Here is a 17,342-nt window from a genome sequence, read left to right as displayed (position 1 = left end):
AAAGCAATGAGTTTTTTAAATGGACTAACAATGAGGTGGAGTTGTTGCTGCACGTAACACAAAAGTACAAAGTTGCAAAAGCGAGTGAGAGTTAAAGAATTTGAAGAAAAGCTATCTGGAGCATGTACAGACTGATATTAATCTTTAATAGGGCTGTCAAAATTGAGAGCAAACAAAGCAACTGCTGTATAATGCCCTCCGCTATCTTAGTTTAATTGGTCACATGACTGCATCATATGACTAACATGCGTCATTTTTTTAGAAAGTTTCCGTTTTCGCTGTCCACACTATGACGCGAAAGCACCATTTTCAAATGTATGCATTTTCGAGAACATTTTCAAAACGCTGCGTTTTCCATAAGCGAAAATGCCGTCTCACTGTGGACGGGAGTCCAAACGAAAACGCATTAGTGTGGACCTAGCCAAAATGTTAAAGTTAAAGCTGTCCAACAACTTTAACAAGGTAAAGGTGTTGGACAGCTGTTCTTTGGACACTGGCTGCTTTTTAAATCTTTTTTTAGTCCTGTCCTTGTACTTTAGAGGGGAACATATTTTCAAGCTAAATTAAAGTCTATTAGACTAGTGTTAACATGATAGATGTATGTAACTTATCAGGTATTTGGGCTGTGTTTTATGGGGCCTGGGCTGGGAAATGTGAGCAAACACACCTTCCCAAAATGGGACGTTAGAAAGCCAAAACAATGGAGTCTATACTACTATGCTCATTCAAGAAACTGTTTTCTTTTCAGTTGTAGCTTGCTTGTTCAGTGTGCACAATTTATATAACCCCTGATCAATGCAAAACCATGCATGGATATATGGTTAGAAAGCTGTAAGTGAATGAACTTTCAGTAGCACTTTTTGATGCATGCTCAGTCATCCAGAGAAGTAAATCCCAAAAAGTTGATTCTGTTCATCTGGATGTAGTGTTTTCAGTGGGAGAAACTTTTCGTCACTCATCCAAGTGAATTCTTCATTCTCAGCTGATTGCAGGTTTCCCCAATCTTATAAACTTGGAGGTAGTTGGAAGCGTTGGAAGTAGTTCGTAAGAGATTACAGGATGACCCCGACCTCAGCAACAGGACTGCTCTCAGCATCGGCCAAGTGTGTTTGCTTTTGGAACTGTGTCTTAATTCCACCTATTTCACATACAAGGGCCAGTTCTACAGACAGAAACATGGGTGTGCCATGGGTTCCCAGTTTCACCCATTGTGGCCAATTTGTACATGGAAGAAGTGGAAAAGAGGGCTTTGCTATCCTACCCTGGAGCACCACCAAGTCATTGGTTCAGATATGTGGATGACACCTGGGTGAAAATCAAATCTCAGGACGTACCACAATTCACAGACCACATAAACTTAGTGGACCAACACATCAAATTCACCAGGGAGGATATGAAAAGTGGCAGGTTAGCCTTCTTAGACTGTGAGATTTCCATCAGTAATGGGGGCCATTTAAAAGCTGATGTGTACCATAAACCTATGCATACGGATCATTATTCAAGGTTTGACTCTCATCATCCACTGGAGCAAAAACTGGGTGTCATCAGGACACCACAGACACAGTGGCCAGGAAAGCAGAAGAACATCACATCAAGAAGGCCCTGAGTAAATGTGGTTATCCCAGCTGGATACTTGTAAAAATTGAGAAGACACCTAAAGAAAGCTCCAGCCGATCCAGGAGAGACGGACAACCGCTGCCTAAGCAAAAACCCGTAGTGATCCCGTATGTCTCAGGAGTATCGGAACAGTTGAGATGCATTTTTTCTAAACACCGCATCTCTGTGGCTTTTTAACCCCAAAACACGCTGCGCCAACAATTAGTCCACCCCAAGGATCGGGTCCCCCGACACAAACAGAGTAATATAGTGTACCCTGTTAAGTGCCAGGAGGATTGCCAGGATTTATACATCGGGGAAACCAAACAACCTCTGGCGAAGTGGGTGTCAAAACACAGAAGAGCTCCGCAGTGTATTTACACCTATAGGCCTGTCTTCACGCCTTCAATGATGAGGATGTACACATCCTGGACAGGGAGGAACGCTGGTTTGAGCGCGGAGTCAAGGAGGCCATTTACGTGAAAAAGGAAAGACCATCTCTGAATCGAGGAGGGGGCCTAAGGGTACATCTTTCAACATCTTACAATGCTGTGATTGCAGTCATTCCCAACTCTCTGTGAATGGTACTCATGGCCATTGATCAGTGGTCTTTGATCAGTGGTCACTGTTCAATGATCAGTGGTCATGAAAATTTGCATATTAATGATCAAGCAACTGACCTCCCAGCCCATTGTTCCTTCAGTGGTGCTTGTTTCAGTTATTATGCAAATGTACTGCTTATAAGATTGGAGAAGCCGACAGTCAGCTGAGACTGAAGAAGTCACTTGAATGAGTGACGAAACATTTCTCCCACTTAAAACGCTACGTCCAGATGAACAGAATCAACTTTTTGGGGTTTCAGTAGCACTGCACCCCCTGGTGGATGCACACGCTTACTACCGCTGGTTTTAATAAATGCTGCTCAGGGACCTTAACATTCCTGTTCTTATTATACATGTCACAGGTGGGGATATCATTACAGTCATGTGTAAGCCAGTACTCAGCCAGGAATCCACCAGGTATCTGTCATTGGCCTGTCAGGAATGAAGTGGTGATTTTAAGTGGCTGCATCTGTAGACCTGATACTGATATCTTGAAACGTGAATCATACTGAGTTGGTGTAAATAAAGGATTTTGTGTAGGAGCAGATTTTATCTTGTAAAATGCCTCTTTACAAAGTCTACAAATTACAGTGTCACCATGACTTAGAACAGGATCCACTCACAGCTTAAAATCACCACCAGAGCAATATTGTGGATTCCACCATCGGCTATGGATCTGAGTCCTTTAGGTTTTAAGTAAAAAAATGTTTAATTTGGTTGTTCAAACAAACGAACAAACAAAAAAACTAGACTGCATTTTTCCTTACAGGTAGCTAAAACTATGTTGCAAAGCAGTTAAAATCTGATATTCAGAGCAAAACAGTTGCAATACATTTTTTTTAGCAACATAGGGTTTTAAAACAGTAGCCATGTTTAGCCTACCCTGGATTTAAGGCCTTCATAAGCCACAAAAAGTCATGTGTTTTGAAAGGGAAAAACAAAAGATATGTGGTGTTGTCCAATTTAGTAGCACTCTCTGGATACATGACATGATGAGTTGTTTTGGTTCCAACATCTGTTTCATAGCCTTTTACATGCCCCCGATTGATTCTAAATAGTATAGAAGGATATATAATTGTCACATATTGTCACATAGACTTAGATATATTTTTTTTGTCTGCCAAGAACATTGTTGACATTAGATTTTGTGTTTGTATTAAATGATTATTACCTTATTACGATGTTATGGAAATCAATCAGAGGTCCATAATGCGATCCTCTTAAATTTCCAGAATTCCCCACCACGGCGCAACTCCTGCAGTGATCAGGGTGAGGTTCTTCAACATCTGCAATTGGGGTTATTGTCTGAAATAGCCTTTCTAAAGTTTTATTGTAGAAAGTCAAGTTTTGATGTCTTGCCCCCTGTAAGTTCTGACAAAGAAGAGAAAGTTATTCAAAAAAATCAAACTTTCCCACAGAACAAAAAATATTCTAGGAATTCTGAATGATAACAAGCTCATAAGTCCCCAGTAAGTCTGGGAAAGTGTTAAACACCCTTTCAAAAATGCACTCCTCTTGATTAAGCTCACAGCTTGACATGTTAGATCTTGTCTAAATGCCCACTCCTGTGATGTTTTTCCATATCAGCATCATTATTATGATGGACTCAGCACCATTTACATACATAAGACTGTGAAAGATCAATGAAACTCAAGGGTAAAAACTGTATACTGATTTAGGCAAAAATACTTTTAGGACTGACGTTTATTCCAGTAGTTTCATTTGATATTTAGAATTGTTCTGAAAAGTTTATGACTTACCTGCAAGATACAACACCAGCATTAATCTGTTTCGTTAAGCATGAGAGTTGTGCACATTTATGTAATTAAATTATGAAAAGTACTTACATATACATATACTGAAAATACAAATAATATTTTTTGTTTTTCAATCCAGATAGAGTCAGGGCTTTACCTCTGAGCTCTAAGTCATCTTTGGTGAGAACCTCAACCCCTGGGCCTGAACCCTACCCATTTTTTGAGAAAAAAAAAATACTCATTGCCATATTTAGTTTTGTTTTGTTTTTCAGGGACTTTGCTTTCTTTGGGGCTTGGTTATTTTGGACTCAGGATTTAAGCTTTGAAAGTTTTTTGCTGGACATCTCCATTCTTTCTTATGGTAATTAAAACTGCACAATCCAAACAGTTTTTTGTGACACATGTGTGTATTGATATGTTACCTAACTATACGTAGAATGCAGCCTCTCTTATTATAATGACACAGTCAAAATATGGCTACCATGTTCAGAAAACTCATGGAGTACTTTTATTTCATTTGATGTTCTGTCAAATCATGTATAGTGCATAATAGTACAAAACTACTGTGGCTCATTTTGTTAGTGTTGCAGGAATGTTTGAATGTAACCTCAAGCAACTTAATATAAGTGTCCTACTTCTGATGAACACAAAATCTTAAATCATGATTTATAATTTTTCTGTTGATTCCAGCTTTTGAAGCATTTTAAACATGGCAATGAACAAAGATGTGAAAAAGTGTTTGCCCCCTTCCTTATTTCCTATTTTTTATGTTTGTCACACTTAAATGTTTCATCAAACAAATTTAAATATTAGACAAAGATTACACAAGCAAATGTACATTTTTTTTCAAATTTCAATTTCTTAATGAAGGTCTTTATTTATAAGGAAAAAATTTCAAATGTACACGGCCATGTGTGGAAAAAGTGATTGCCGCTTAAACCTAATAACTGGTTCGGAGCATCCCAACCGTAATCTATGGAAGCCAGTTTCCGCCACTAATAAAAGTCGAGTTACTTTTCTCAAAATTTTGAGTTAATAACTTAAATTTCGAGGTAATAAGTTGAAATTTCAAGAAAATAAGTCAAAATTTTGAGAAAATAACGCTAAATTTTGAGAAAATAACTTGAAATTTCGAGTTAGCACAGCCAATCAGTAATCTACATGAATGACATCATTTCCTTGATAGGTAGATAGCACAAGGTGCTTTAAACTTGTGTAGTTTGTTTACTTAAACAATAGAGGAATATTTGTGCTTGTTTTTTAGATGGCGGTAGACCGTGTCATTTAACAGCAGCAATATGTTGTTAAATGTCATGACATACTTGAATATACTGCTCTTTAATAATAATAACTTTAACATCACCACAGTAGCCAAAAAAGTGATATGTTGATTTTTGTTAATTATTTACCTTCCACCAGAGGAAATCTTCATCTGAAGGTTTATGTTTCTGTGACAGAAAGGGTTCAGGAGCTTCACTGATGATGTCATTAAACCAAGGATCACTGTCTCTTAGACATTTGTGACAGTCACAAAGACTGGGTTCCTGATGACAGAAGGTATATCCAGAAAAAATCCATAAAAGGTTGAAGACCAAAACAATTGCTGTGATACTCAGTAGTGGGAAAATGCGAACTCTGGATTTTCCCCATTTGAAATACATCTTAGCAGAGTTCCAATCTGAGAACAAATACATGTGTGAATGTGAAAAATAGGACTAAGGTTTTAAGAAAACAGTAACAGAAAAAGTAGCTCTTTACTTAAAAATATTTATAGTTTGCAGCATATTAACAGCATTGCACTGGAAGGCATAAAATTGGATAAGTATAAAAAGTTAATGAATGTCCTCTTGTATTTATGGTATTTGAACAGATAGCATTTACCAGCATAAATCGGCTGCCACATTAATTGTTCATGTAAGTAGCAAGATCTGTTGTTTGACACTGAATAAAATAATATGACACCCAACAGAAAGGAAAACAGAGTACAAAATATTTCCAAATCTTCAGATTTTGCATTTGCATGAACGGTTTATCTCATTGTTTGCTCTGCTTACCTCTATTGCTGTTGAAAAACTCCTGTTCAGTTATACTTTCATTGTAGTTCTGGTGCTGAGTAACCTAAAATAAAGCAGCATAGCAACAAAAACAGCACAATAATTAAAAAACAAAAAAACCCCAAAACACCTCATAATGGCACACATTAAAATGATCCCATTCGCTTCAGAAGAATTTGACTACACAAAATGAGGCCACTCTGTTTGAGGCAGGAAAAAGATAAATTGTTAAATTGTTTAAAAAAAATGAAAAAAAATAAATTTGGGAAATGCATACTAAATAAATGCAAACACGCTTAAGCGGTTCACTACAGATCAGTGTGAGATAAGACAGAGTGAAAATGTAATGTGTCTTACCAAAACACATTAAAAAAACAGGAATATGAGTCAAGAAGAATCTGTAGGATATATCTAATAAGCTATCTATGTAGCTCATCAACAAAGGAACTATTCGATGGGAGAGGGAGGGAGGAGGGAGGGGTTGTTGACTAAGGGCAAATAATTATCAGAGGTTGTGTCTGACTTGTGCATTGCCACATTTAATTATGACAACCCACAAAACGTACACACACACACGCACACACACAGAGATATATATATAAATACATATAAATATATATTTTATTAGCCTCTTACTCACTTGGAGTGAAAGATTTTGCAGCTGATCTACAAATTGCACTAAATTGTAAACAAATTTAACCCGGTTTGCAACACAAACTATTTAAGGAACATGAGGTAGTGAGTAATGTACTATACAAGAATAATACAATGTAAGCTCAGGTTTTATGGATGTTTTGATCTGAAAACACATCAAAACTAATTAGTGCATGTACTACTTGTGCATGTAAAAAGCAATAATGCGGATGGTTCAATGAAGCCACCAAGAAAGCAAATCAACAGGTAACAAAGTAAAGGAAAACCAGCATAAGTTGTCTTGATAAAGCCACCAGATGCTGCCAAAGCAACCACATCAGGATATCTTCATTAATACTTAGGTACAACCCCTTTACATCTCACTGGGATGTACACTGGGCCCCTTTGATGCAATTATTTCTAACCTCTGCCACTGTTCTTACTGTGATCTCTCTCTCTTTTTTTTTTTTTAGCTCACATTGAAGTCTTCAGGTGAAATTTTGGGTATTTATTCCAACCTATTGTGTGTTTTTGTCCTCATCCAACAATAAACCATACTTTATTGATGTCTCTGTGCCCAGAGTGTGTCACATTTTGCTTTTTAGTTTGCAAAATACTTCTTCCAAAACCTAATCTTCTTTTTGCTTTACATACTTCATAAGTAGCTTCTATTATCCAGAATTAATTAAATTAAAAAAGTTGTTTGGAGTTTTTGCAAGTAAAATTTAAAAGAACCATTTGTTATACTACCTAATTTGAAGTAAACAGTGGAAAGTAGTTTACTTAATATTTAAAAAACAGTTGTGTTATATGATATTTTTTGAATTAAGATACACATTATTATCTTTGCTCATAATGTGTTAGCTGATTCTGATCAGTAGATAATCATGTGACTTCAGCAGGTTTGCAGACACATGATGCGTAATATTTATTTTTCTTTCAACTGAAACATTACAAATAATGTCATTTAGAAAGGCGTGCTTGCCTATCTTTTGAAAGTTTATCCTTGAACGAGACTAATGGGGATATGAACTCTCTCTTGCAAAATTTCCGATTTTCATTTTTAAATTTAGGTGAAAGGAAGATGTAGCAAATATTGGGTTTATCTCTGCCATTTCCACTATGTGGAAACCACTTCTTAGACAAGTCACTGTTTTTACAATCACAAGCTGTGCCCTGAGGCATCAGTTTTGTTGATACTGAAAATAATGTTGACAGAGAAGGCGTGGACGCAATCTAAGGTTGGCAATACATGAACTCAATAGCACGGAAGAAAGGGCTGGTAATAATGTGTTACATTTGCTTAAGTTCTGGACTTTTACTTTCTTTTGTGATCGGTATGACTGATGACAAGTTAAAAGGTTTTTCAGTTTGTGACTGCAATATACACATATCATCAATATAAAGAGGTCTCTAAATAAGTAACAGTACTCTATTATTAAAACTGATGATGATTTGTATGCAGTTTAGGACATTGACAAATGTTCAACTCCATCACAATATTGGAGTAAAAGAAACACTTCCAAAAAGGATACTAGCATACATTTTAATACTTGCTAGATACCGAATTTTTGAATTAAAAATGAATAACACTGATATTAAGCCATTTATTAGTTGTATAGCAAAGTATATACAACTCCAATTACACTATGGATTACATTTTTTAAGGTACTTATCTACCTATTTATTGAGTAATTGAAGATGATAACTTCACAGGCGGCACAGAAATGCACCCAAAAGCAGACACAATGCACAGAAGCGATCGAGTTTACAATCAGTTTATTTTCAACAAAATAGTTTTTTCAAAACAACAGTGAAAGTCCCGCAGGACAGAACACTTGAAACAGGAGAGTGAGCGGAATTAGTACACAGCGAGGTTAGTGACGGAGAGAGATGCGACATATTCTCTCACGTCCTTCTCCAAGGTGTCCCACCAGTAGTACCGTATGAGAAGAGGAAGTGTTCGACTTACCCCCAAGTGAAGTGATGTGCGTGGCCCCAATGGATTACAGCTATCCAGGCTGCCACTGGCATATAGTGCCGATTGGGGGGCCCAGTAACCGGCTCAGGATCTCCCTATAGATGCTGTTGGACTGTGGATTTGATGTCATGGGTAAGATTTCCATAGAATAGGTGTAGTGCTAACCTGATCGCCAGCAATTTGCAATCTCCGATATCATAGTTGCATTCTGCAGGGGACAGTCATTGAGAAAAAAAGGCACAGGGTTGTAGAGTACCTTGAGGTCCAGAGTGCTGAGAGAGGAGAGCTCCAACCCCAGCTTCCCAAGCATCCACCTCTACCACAAAAGGCAACCTAGTGTCGGGATGTACCAACACTGGTGCTGAGGTGCATAAAGTCTTTAATCTCGAGAATGCTGGATCTGTCCCTGTCGACCAAACAAATTGAACCTTGGGAAATTCAAGTCTAGAAAGTGGTGCTGCTCCCTTACTGTAATCTCTGATGAAGCATCAGTAAAAGTTGGTGAATCCCAAGAAGCATTGGAGCCGTTTCTGTGAGGCTGGGACCAGCCACTCAGCGACTGTCTGAACCTTGGCTGGGTCCGTCTTAACCTGTCAGACACTGCGCACATGGGTCTGGTTTTCAGCTTGGCTTCTAGAGAAGAGCGGGATGTCATCTAGGTACACGAAAATGAATAGGTTAAGGAAATCTCTTAACACATTGTTGATGAGGGCCTGGAAGACAGCTGGCGCGTTGGTGAGGCCAAAAGGCATAACTAGATATTCAAAATGCCCTAATGGGGCAGGATTTGCTCTGCAGGATTGTAAGCCGTAGATTAATGATAAAACACTGAAAATGTAATTGCAAGTGCTTTTTCTAGATCTAATTATGTGTTCAACACTTTTCACACAGTTCAGCGTTGTGGGGAATGTTTAATTATTGGGAGGGAAAATGGACTGAGGCAAGGTGGAAAACTATTCAGTGATCAGATAAATAAAATTTTGATAATCTTTTTGGGAAATGAGGAAACCACATCCTCTTGACTAAAGAAAAGACTGACCATTCAGCTTTTTGTAAGTAATAATTTCTACAGTTTCATTTTATATCATGCTGACCTCTGTTGTTGTTGTTGTTGTTGTTGTTGTCACTGTGTTGGGGCCATCACTCCTATAATAAAAAAGGGCAAACAAGCTTTATAGCTAATGTCACTGTGATCAATTCTAGAAATGAAAGACATCAAAGACAGCCAAGACACATTGATGTCAAAAATCTAACCAACCACTATGAAAACAGTGATTCTTATCTTCAGGCGATTAAAAAAAAAAAAGAAAAAAAGATTTAAAATAAAAACCTAGTTTTTATTTGTAGTTAATGAGGCAAAACTTGTTCCCATTGTGACTAAATTTGATAATACAGGGTTTTTGACCACACATAAATATGTAATCAATTGCGAGTTACTATGTGTTGGATTCTGTGCTTTGTTGTACAGTCGATCTAAAATCAACTGGGATGAAATATTGTTCACTTTCAATTAGACAATTAAAACATGGCCTGTGTCTAACATTTTATCCTGATTTTTAAACATTTCTTCTAAACCTTCTGAATTTTTATGCTCCATGAGCATAATACACATGTTGTTCAGCTGGTATGTTGCATAGTTTTTTTTTGTTTGTTTGTTTTGGGGGGGGGGCAGCTGCTATCAGGGTAATCATAACAGCTTTGCTGTGATGGAACATTTCTATTGACACTGAAATCAATGTTGACAGAGAAGGTGTGGATGTGCTAGCACATGAACTGCCAATATTAGCCTAGTCCTAAACTGATTGTAGGTTTGTTAAGATGAAATTATCTGAATGCTGTGCTTTATATTAACTTAAGTGTCATATAATTATATAGTGTAGTATTGAATGGACGCGGCCCTGATAATAAAGGCATTAGACTACATTTCCTTTAGTGCTAGAATGTTGGAGACTCTCACCCAAACTTGTCTGCAGAAGTTGATAACAGGGAACCATCTACTAGTGGAAATTTACTAGAAGGGAGTAGGGCAAGGTCGCAGCCTCACCGGAGCTAAGAAAAGATGTGTTGCAGCTAATAGACAATAACCTCTGAGTACGCTATGCAATGTGACTACTGAATGCTTGTGTAACAATGTTTTTTAGACTAGAGTGGGGCAGCCTGTAATAAAATTGTTAGGTGCCCATCGCCATTTTGAGATCCACAGCAGAGTGTCCTGCAGGACGCATCTCCCTTCTGGAAGCAATAAAAGTGTAAAATGGTCTACTGAGCAGTGTGTTGTCTTACATCAGATGCCTATGAGGAGTCAAAAGAACTCAGTGAGGTGTTGATATTTAACAATTGGCGGCTCATCCGGGATTCCAATAGGAGGCTAAGGAAGACAGATTGGGCGGTCTGACCTCGTGATAAAAGGTGAACAGTGACCCGGGTCATTTTAAAATAAAGGTAAGCACCACCTGTTTAACCCTAGAACACTATCGCTATAAATAGTAACACAATCACTAATGCCAGGTGATTTTTACTTTCAACTGTGCCATGTCTAACAAAATGAAAAAAAGTGTCATGGGGGGATGCTAAAGTAATGCTCCAACAATAAATGGCTCCAATGCTACAGAAAAATCTGGAATTCAACAACAAAAAATTCCTAAAAAAAAAAAAAATGACGCTGGAAAGCTGGTCTTTGATACACCCATTCCTGGGACATTTGAGACTTCCCTGGTGAAGGCACAATCTCCTCGACACACTAACAGCTGCAGGAGAGAAAAATCATGTAAATGTATTTGCTCGAGTGAAAATCACCCAGAGATAGTGTTCTAGGGTTAATCAAAGCATGCATATTGGAGCTTATCTAAATTGTCTGTTGTAATTGTCTAACTGTAAGCTGATGAAATACTCAGAGTCAATTTGCTGCAGTAGACAAAGAGGCGGTGTGATCCGTCCTAGTGTGTTAGAGCAACAAAATTGTGTGTGTAATAAGTATTTAAGCTGCGTAAACAAAATTGGCAGTTGCAGATAACGACTGAAAGTGTAAGAGTAATTGTCCTCAGGCGTGATTCCCCCACTTGCCTTCGGAAGGGGGCAAGGGCGAGACCCGAGGGATGGGAATACTAGGGTGGTAACCTGGGATATTGAGGACCCGTAAGAACCAGACAGGGTGTATGGATCCCTGCCACAGTTGACAGCCTGCATGAGAGTGGGCCCAAGTGTGTGTGTGTGTGTGTGTGTGTGTGTGTGTGTGTGTGTACGGGTTCGTACTATCCTGGTGGGGACCAAAATCTGACTTTTACTATCCTGGTGGGGACTTTCTGCACCGTGGGGACCAAAATCCAGGTCCCCTCGGGGTTGAAAGCAATTTTCACACTCAAAATGCGGTTTTACTGTCAGGGTTACAATTAGGTTATGGTTAGGTTTAGGGTAAGGGTTAGGGTTAGGCATTCATTTTTAATGGTTAGGGTTAGGGTAAGGGGCTAGGGAAAGCATTATGTCAATGGGATGTCCCCACGAGGATAGCAAACCAGACATGTGTGTGTGTGTGTGTGTGTGTGTGTGGAATAGAATATGACAGGCACCATGTAACATTCTAGGAGAGGAGAAGGTGGTGGGCCGTGAAGACGAGGGAGGAAGTGGAGATAGTGACTCAGGGTGGAAGACAGCCACTAAACAAACAGAGAAGTTAGGAGAGGCAGTCTGTGTGAATGGGGAAAAGTGCCTAAAACAGATGGCGAAGAGGCAAAAAGGGAAGTAAAAGAAATGCTGAAAATGCCAAGGGAAAAAGAGTATCATTAAGTAAAATCATTATGACAATTGCACAAAATTTAAAGAAGAATTAAAGAAGTACAAGAGGAATTGGAAAAAGAAGGCATGGGAATATTTAAATTAGGAACAAAAGGAAATGCGAAAAAGAAGGGTAAAGAGGCAGTTAAATGGGCAAACTGGGGTGTAGAAAACTGAGGAATGTAGTGATGTAAAAGAGAGTGTGTGTAAGAAGTGCTGTGTGTGTGTGTGTAGAACAGGGAATGAGAGTGTGTGCAGGGAGCCTGAAGGAAATCGACTGATGTGAGTAGAATGAATGATGAAAGAGATGTGTTAAAATGTGGATAGAAGAATCAGAATGAAAGTGTTATTGAGTAGTGATGAAAATTATATTAAATAGATGTCTTTGGTGTTAGTACAAGTGATCACAGACCTGGATCAACCTCCTCCAAGAGCACATCGGTCGGAGCAAAATGATAGACTAATATAATTGGAACCACAACCAGGCCATGTTTTGGCTGAAAAATTTCATAGTTTCACCTCCATGTATACCTTATCCTGAAAAGAAGTTTTGAGGACAGTCAATCTGTCCCTGAAGACAAAAGGCAGCTCCAGAGCAACAGTATCAACGTCGAGAGTCAACACCAGGTGAACAGACAGCAGCACTGCCCTAAACCTCAAAGGGTTCAGTAGAATGTACAAATATCACTGCAGATGGAAGCATGCGCTCCTGATCACAAGCTGAGAGGTTTACCTGCAACATCATTGTGTGTAAATGGGCTTGAGAAAAACTATCTGAGTTTCACATTTGCTATACTGGGAGTTGAAATGGCTAAGGAAGAAAAGAGTGAAAAACATAAGGCAAAGCTGAAGTGGAACGTCCCACTGGGCCTCTAACACATCAACAACCGAGAACTGCCGCAGATGTGGGGGAGGAGACAGCAGCTGTGAGGAGTGGGAAGAGAACATGGAGGAAAAATGAAGGCTGATGTTGTTACAGTGAGAGAATATGAAGATTGGGTTGAAAAGTGAGGTCCATTGACTTGTGGAGGTTGAAAAAGTGTCCAGACTAACGCAATAAAATGGTAAAAAAAAAAAAAACAACAACAAACACACACACACAAACAGAGAGATCTGATATGCTTTTTGGAGAGAATAAGGAGCTGAAGGAGACATTTTGAATCCACAGCTCCACGCCATACACATACATTACTAACCCACACATGCAATGAAGACCAGCTTTCACTGATGAACATGCCCATATCTCTCATCAATGCTAAAATAGTGTATACTCAACAGACACTTGCTATCAAATGCTGAGTTTGTCCACTGCTGACACTTAACTCTCCGGATTGCAGGACAACAGGTTGACATGTGTGAAAAAAAAAAAAAAGAAAAAGAGGAAAACTGGTATGACCAACTAGTCATTAGGTAATAAATGCAGTTTTAATATAGTAAATGTAAGATGTTTTCTGCTGATTGAGCAACACAAGTGATTGCTATATGAAGAAAAATTCTATTTTGTGGTAATATTTTAAACATTTCTGTTGTCCTGTTAATTTAGTGGGTTATGACTCAATATGCAAATTAGTTGATGGTTGTTAGATTAGGGAAAGCTGATTTGATCTCACAACTGAATAGATTATAATAGAGGGTTGAATTAGTGGAGACTAAAAAGACTGAGTTTCTTGTTTCGGATGCATAAGTGAAGCTTGCACCTAGATAAACAGACCCACATGAAAAAAAAACTTGCTTGTAGAATATATGACAGTATGTCACATGGTTTATCTAGGAAAAAGAATAAAGCTAAATTAAAGCTGCAAGTAGTGTTATGAGAGCCCTCACACGCCTGTGCATCGAGCCACGCCCAACACCTACACCCAGCATGTCCAATCTGATGTCACATTAATGGAATTTATGCGTAGAACCACCAGCTAAAATTTCATCTCGTTCACTGATGATTATAGTCGTCCCACTAGGTGGCGCTCTAACCATTACTGACAAATCACACATCAAACATCTCCGAAAACATTAGAGCACTTATGCAAATACGTGATGTCTTGATAAATCGAGCAGATATTTGAAGTTTACACAGCACCATTCTCGCATGAAAATATCTAAAAAGTTTATTTTGTGACCCAGAAAGAGTAATATTTCAAACTCCGCCACTCTGTGTTCCTCCGCCACTGCCTCGTTTGAGTTTTGGACGAAATGGATTCTGGGATATTACATTTCGTCATTTCGAGCTGATTGGAGACCAAAACAGCCAATCAGATTTTTTTGCATCCAAGTCTGTGATTGGCTGGTTTTGTGGCACAAATATAACGGTGTACAGAAAGAGTTGAACGCTCAGGGGCAGAAATGTTGAGAGAGCAAGCAACACATTGCGAGAAAGCAAATGCAAAAACTGAGCGAGAGGGTCTGTTATTGTGTGTGTGTGTATGGATAATAGCAAACACTGAAATACATTTTTTGCACGCAGCAATGAAATTTGTTCACTCAAATTTAGCTTTTCTTTGCTCAAAATAAATTTCTCCTCAAAATGCAACACCTGCACCTGCAATTTTGTTTTTTACATGCGCTCAGAATAGTTGCACAAAAATAACGGCATACAGGTGTGTTGTTGACACTGACCAAATATGAAGCTTATTTAATCAAATCCCAAGGAGGAGTTCGCAAAAGTACAAGGCCTGGAAATGGCAAAATCAGGGTCAAAATGCCACCTTCACTTCAAAATGGCGGACTTCCGGTTGGGTTTGTGTCGATGGACCCATTGACTATTTTGTTCATCTTGGCATGATACACATGTGTGCCAGATTTCATACATGTAGCTCAAACTATGTGATCGTAGGACTTCATTTAACAACGCATAGGTGGTGCTCCAGAGCCATTTTGCACCTCCCACATGTGAAACCATTAAAATACATAATTTTTCACCAGACCTGACACGTGTGCAAAATTCACGAGTTTTTGAGCAAGTTAAAGTCCTCAAAAAGGCAATTCATTTCAATGAAAAATAATAATAATTAAAGCTGCAAGCAGCGTTAAGAGGGCCCTCACACCCCGGCGTGTCGAGCCACGCCCAACACCTACACCCAGCATGTCCAATCTGATGTCACATTGATGGAATTCACGCGTAGAACCACCAGCTAAAATGTCATCCCGTTCAATGATGATTATAGTTGTACCACTAGGTGGCGCTCTAACCATTACTGACAAATGGCATGTCAGATATTTCCGAGCTTGAGTCTGGACTGATGCCTGTGACGTTTGGGAGAGATTTGACATTGTGTTTTTGAGTGACAGCAGATTGCTGCTTTTTGGCGAGTGATTGAAACTGCACGTGCCGCCGTGACCACCCCGTTTTCCTGAATGTAAAAAGCTTTGCAATTTAACATCACAAAGGTCTTTAGATTCCCTGCACTGGAGATCGAGTCAATCTGATGAAATCCCTTGGAGGAGTTCGTCAAAGTACGAGACCTGAAAAGAGGGGAAATGTCGCCAAAATCACACTTTAATTTTAAAATGGCTGACTTCCTGTTGGATTTGGGATATTGCTCCAAGAGACGTTTTTGTACATGTTGATACCTAACATAAGCTTACCAGGTTTCAGACTTATAGATGAAACACAGAGCAGGGGCTGATGTTTTGAAATTTTGTAGGGGGCGCTGTGGCGCCATTTTGCAATATTCCATAAAAATCATTACATATTAAGACCCAGCCAACATTTATATGTGGGGCCCATATGGTTTGGAAATGGGCTGAAAAATGGGCCCCATATAGGATTGTCCGCGGGTTCCGTAATGGCCCCATATTAAATGCCCATCTCGGTGTTATATTGGTAAAATCTGGGAACTAAATGTGCCCCAAATGGGCAAAGTACACAGAAACCCACCCGGGCCCCATCTTTCAAGTTTTTGTGGGTACCACGTGGGTACCACAAAGGCTAAAAAGTGGGTTTTAAGTGGGATTGTCCGCGGGTTCCATAATGGCCCCATATTAAATGCCCATCTCGGTGTTATATTGGTAAAATCTGGGAACTAAATGGGCCCCAACTGGGCAAAGTACACAGAAACCCACCCGGGCCCCATCTTTCAAGTTTTTGTGGGTACCATGTGGTTACCACATAGGCTAAAAAGTGGGTTTTAAGTGGGATTGTCCGCGGGTTCCATAATGGCCCCATTTTATAAGCCCATCTCGGTGTTATATTGGTAAAATCTGGGACCTAAATGGGCCCCAACTGGGCAAAGTACACAGAAACCCACCTGGGCCCCATCTTTCAAGTTTTTGTGGGTACCATGTGGGTACCACAAAGGCTAAAAAGTGGGTTTTAAGTGGGATTGTCCGCGGGTTCCATAATGGCCCCATTTTAAAAGCCCATCTCGGTGTTATATTGGTAAAATCTGGGAACTAAATGGGCCCCAACTGGGCAAAGTACACAGAAACCCACCTGGGCCCCATCTTTCAAGTTTTTGTGGGTACCATGTGGGTACCACAAAGGCTAAAAAGTGGGTTTTAAGTGGGATTGTCCGCGGGTTCCATAATGGCCCCATTTTAAAAGCCCATCTCGGTGTTATATTGGTAAAATCTGGGAACTAAATGGGCCCCAACTAGGCAAAGTACACAGAAACCCACCCGGGCCCCACCTTTCAAGTTCTTAGTGGGTACAACATGAGGAAAACATGAGCTAAAAAGTTGGAATGGCATTATCAGTGGGTTCTGTAGTTGCATCTTACTTCTAGTTTGAATTGGCTAATTTCTGGCACTGAGTGGGCCCCATGTAGTAAAACACTCACAAAATCAATTTTTCAGACAGCTAATACGGGTTCTGTGACACAAAGACACCAAATGTATTAAAGCTGACCACAAACAAAAACTAGTTTGTAAATAAAACCATTTCAAAAATCACGAGGGTACACAAAACAACATTTTTCACATTTATTTTATCCAACAACTGTGATTTTACGTA

The 17,342-nt window shown here is 39.2% G+C and overlaps 1 protein-coding gene across 1 annotated transcript in view; it reads right to left on the bottom strand.

The window, feature by feature from the left end:
• Positions 1–17,342, bottom strand: part of LOC135933171 (CMP-N-acetylneuraminate-beta-galactosamide-alpha-2,3-sialyltransferase 1-like) — a 57,771-nt gene that overhangs the window by 28,797 nt on the left and 11,632 nt on the right. The window contains exons 3-6 of the mRNA XM_065471156.1: positions 9,093–9,278; positions 5,365–5,499; positions 3,370–3,569; positions 3,081–3,248 (exon numbers count right to left, since the gene is read on the bottom strand). Of these exons, the coding sequence (XP_065327228.1) occupies positions 3,081–3,248; positions 3,370–3,569; positions 5,365–5,499; positions 9,093–9,278 (689 nt within the window). The remainder of the gene's footprint in view (positions 1–3,080; positions 3,249–3,369; positions 3,570–5,364; positions 5,500–9,092; positions 9,279–17,342) is intronic.

This window comes from Pelmatolapia mariae, linkage group LG22 (genome assembly GCF_036321145.2).
Source record: "Pelmatolapia mariae isolate MD_Pm_ZW linkage group LG22, Pm_UMD_F_2, whole genome shotgun sequence".
Classification (NCBI taxonomy): domain Eukaryota; kingdom Metazoa; phylum Chordata; class Actinopteri; order Cichliformes; family Cichlidae; genus Pelmatolapia; species Pelmatolapia mariae.
Note: the sequence above shows the minus strand (reverse complement) of the source record. Positions and strands in the feature narration are given on the sequence as shown.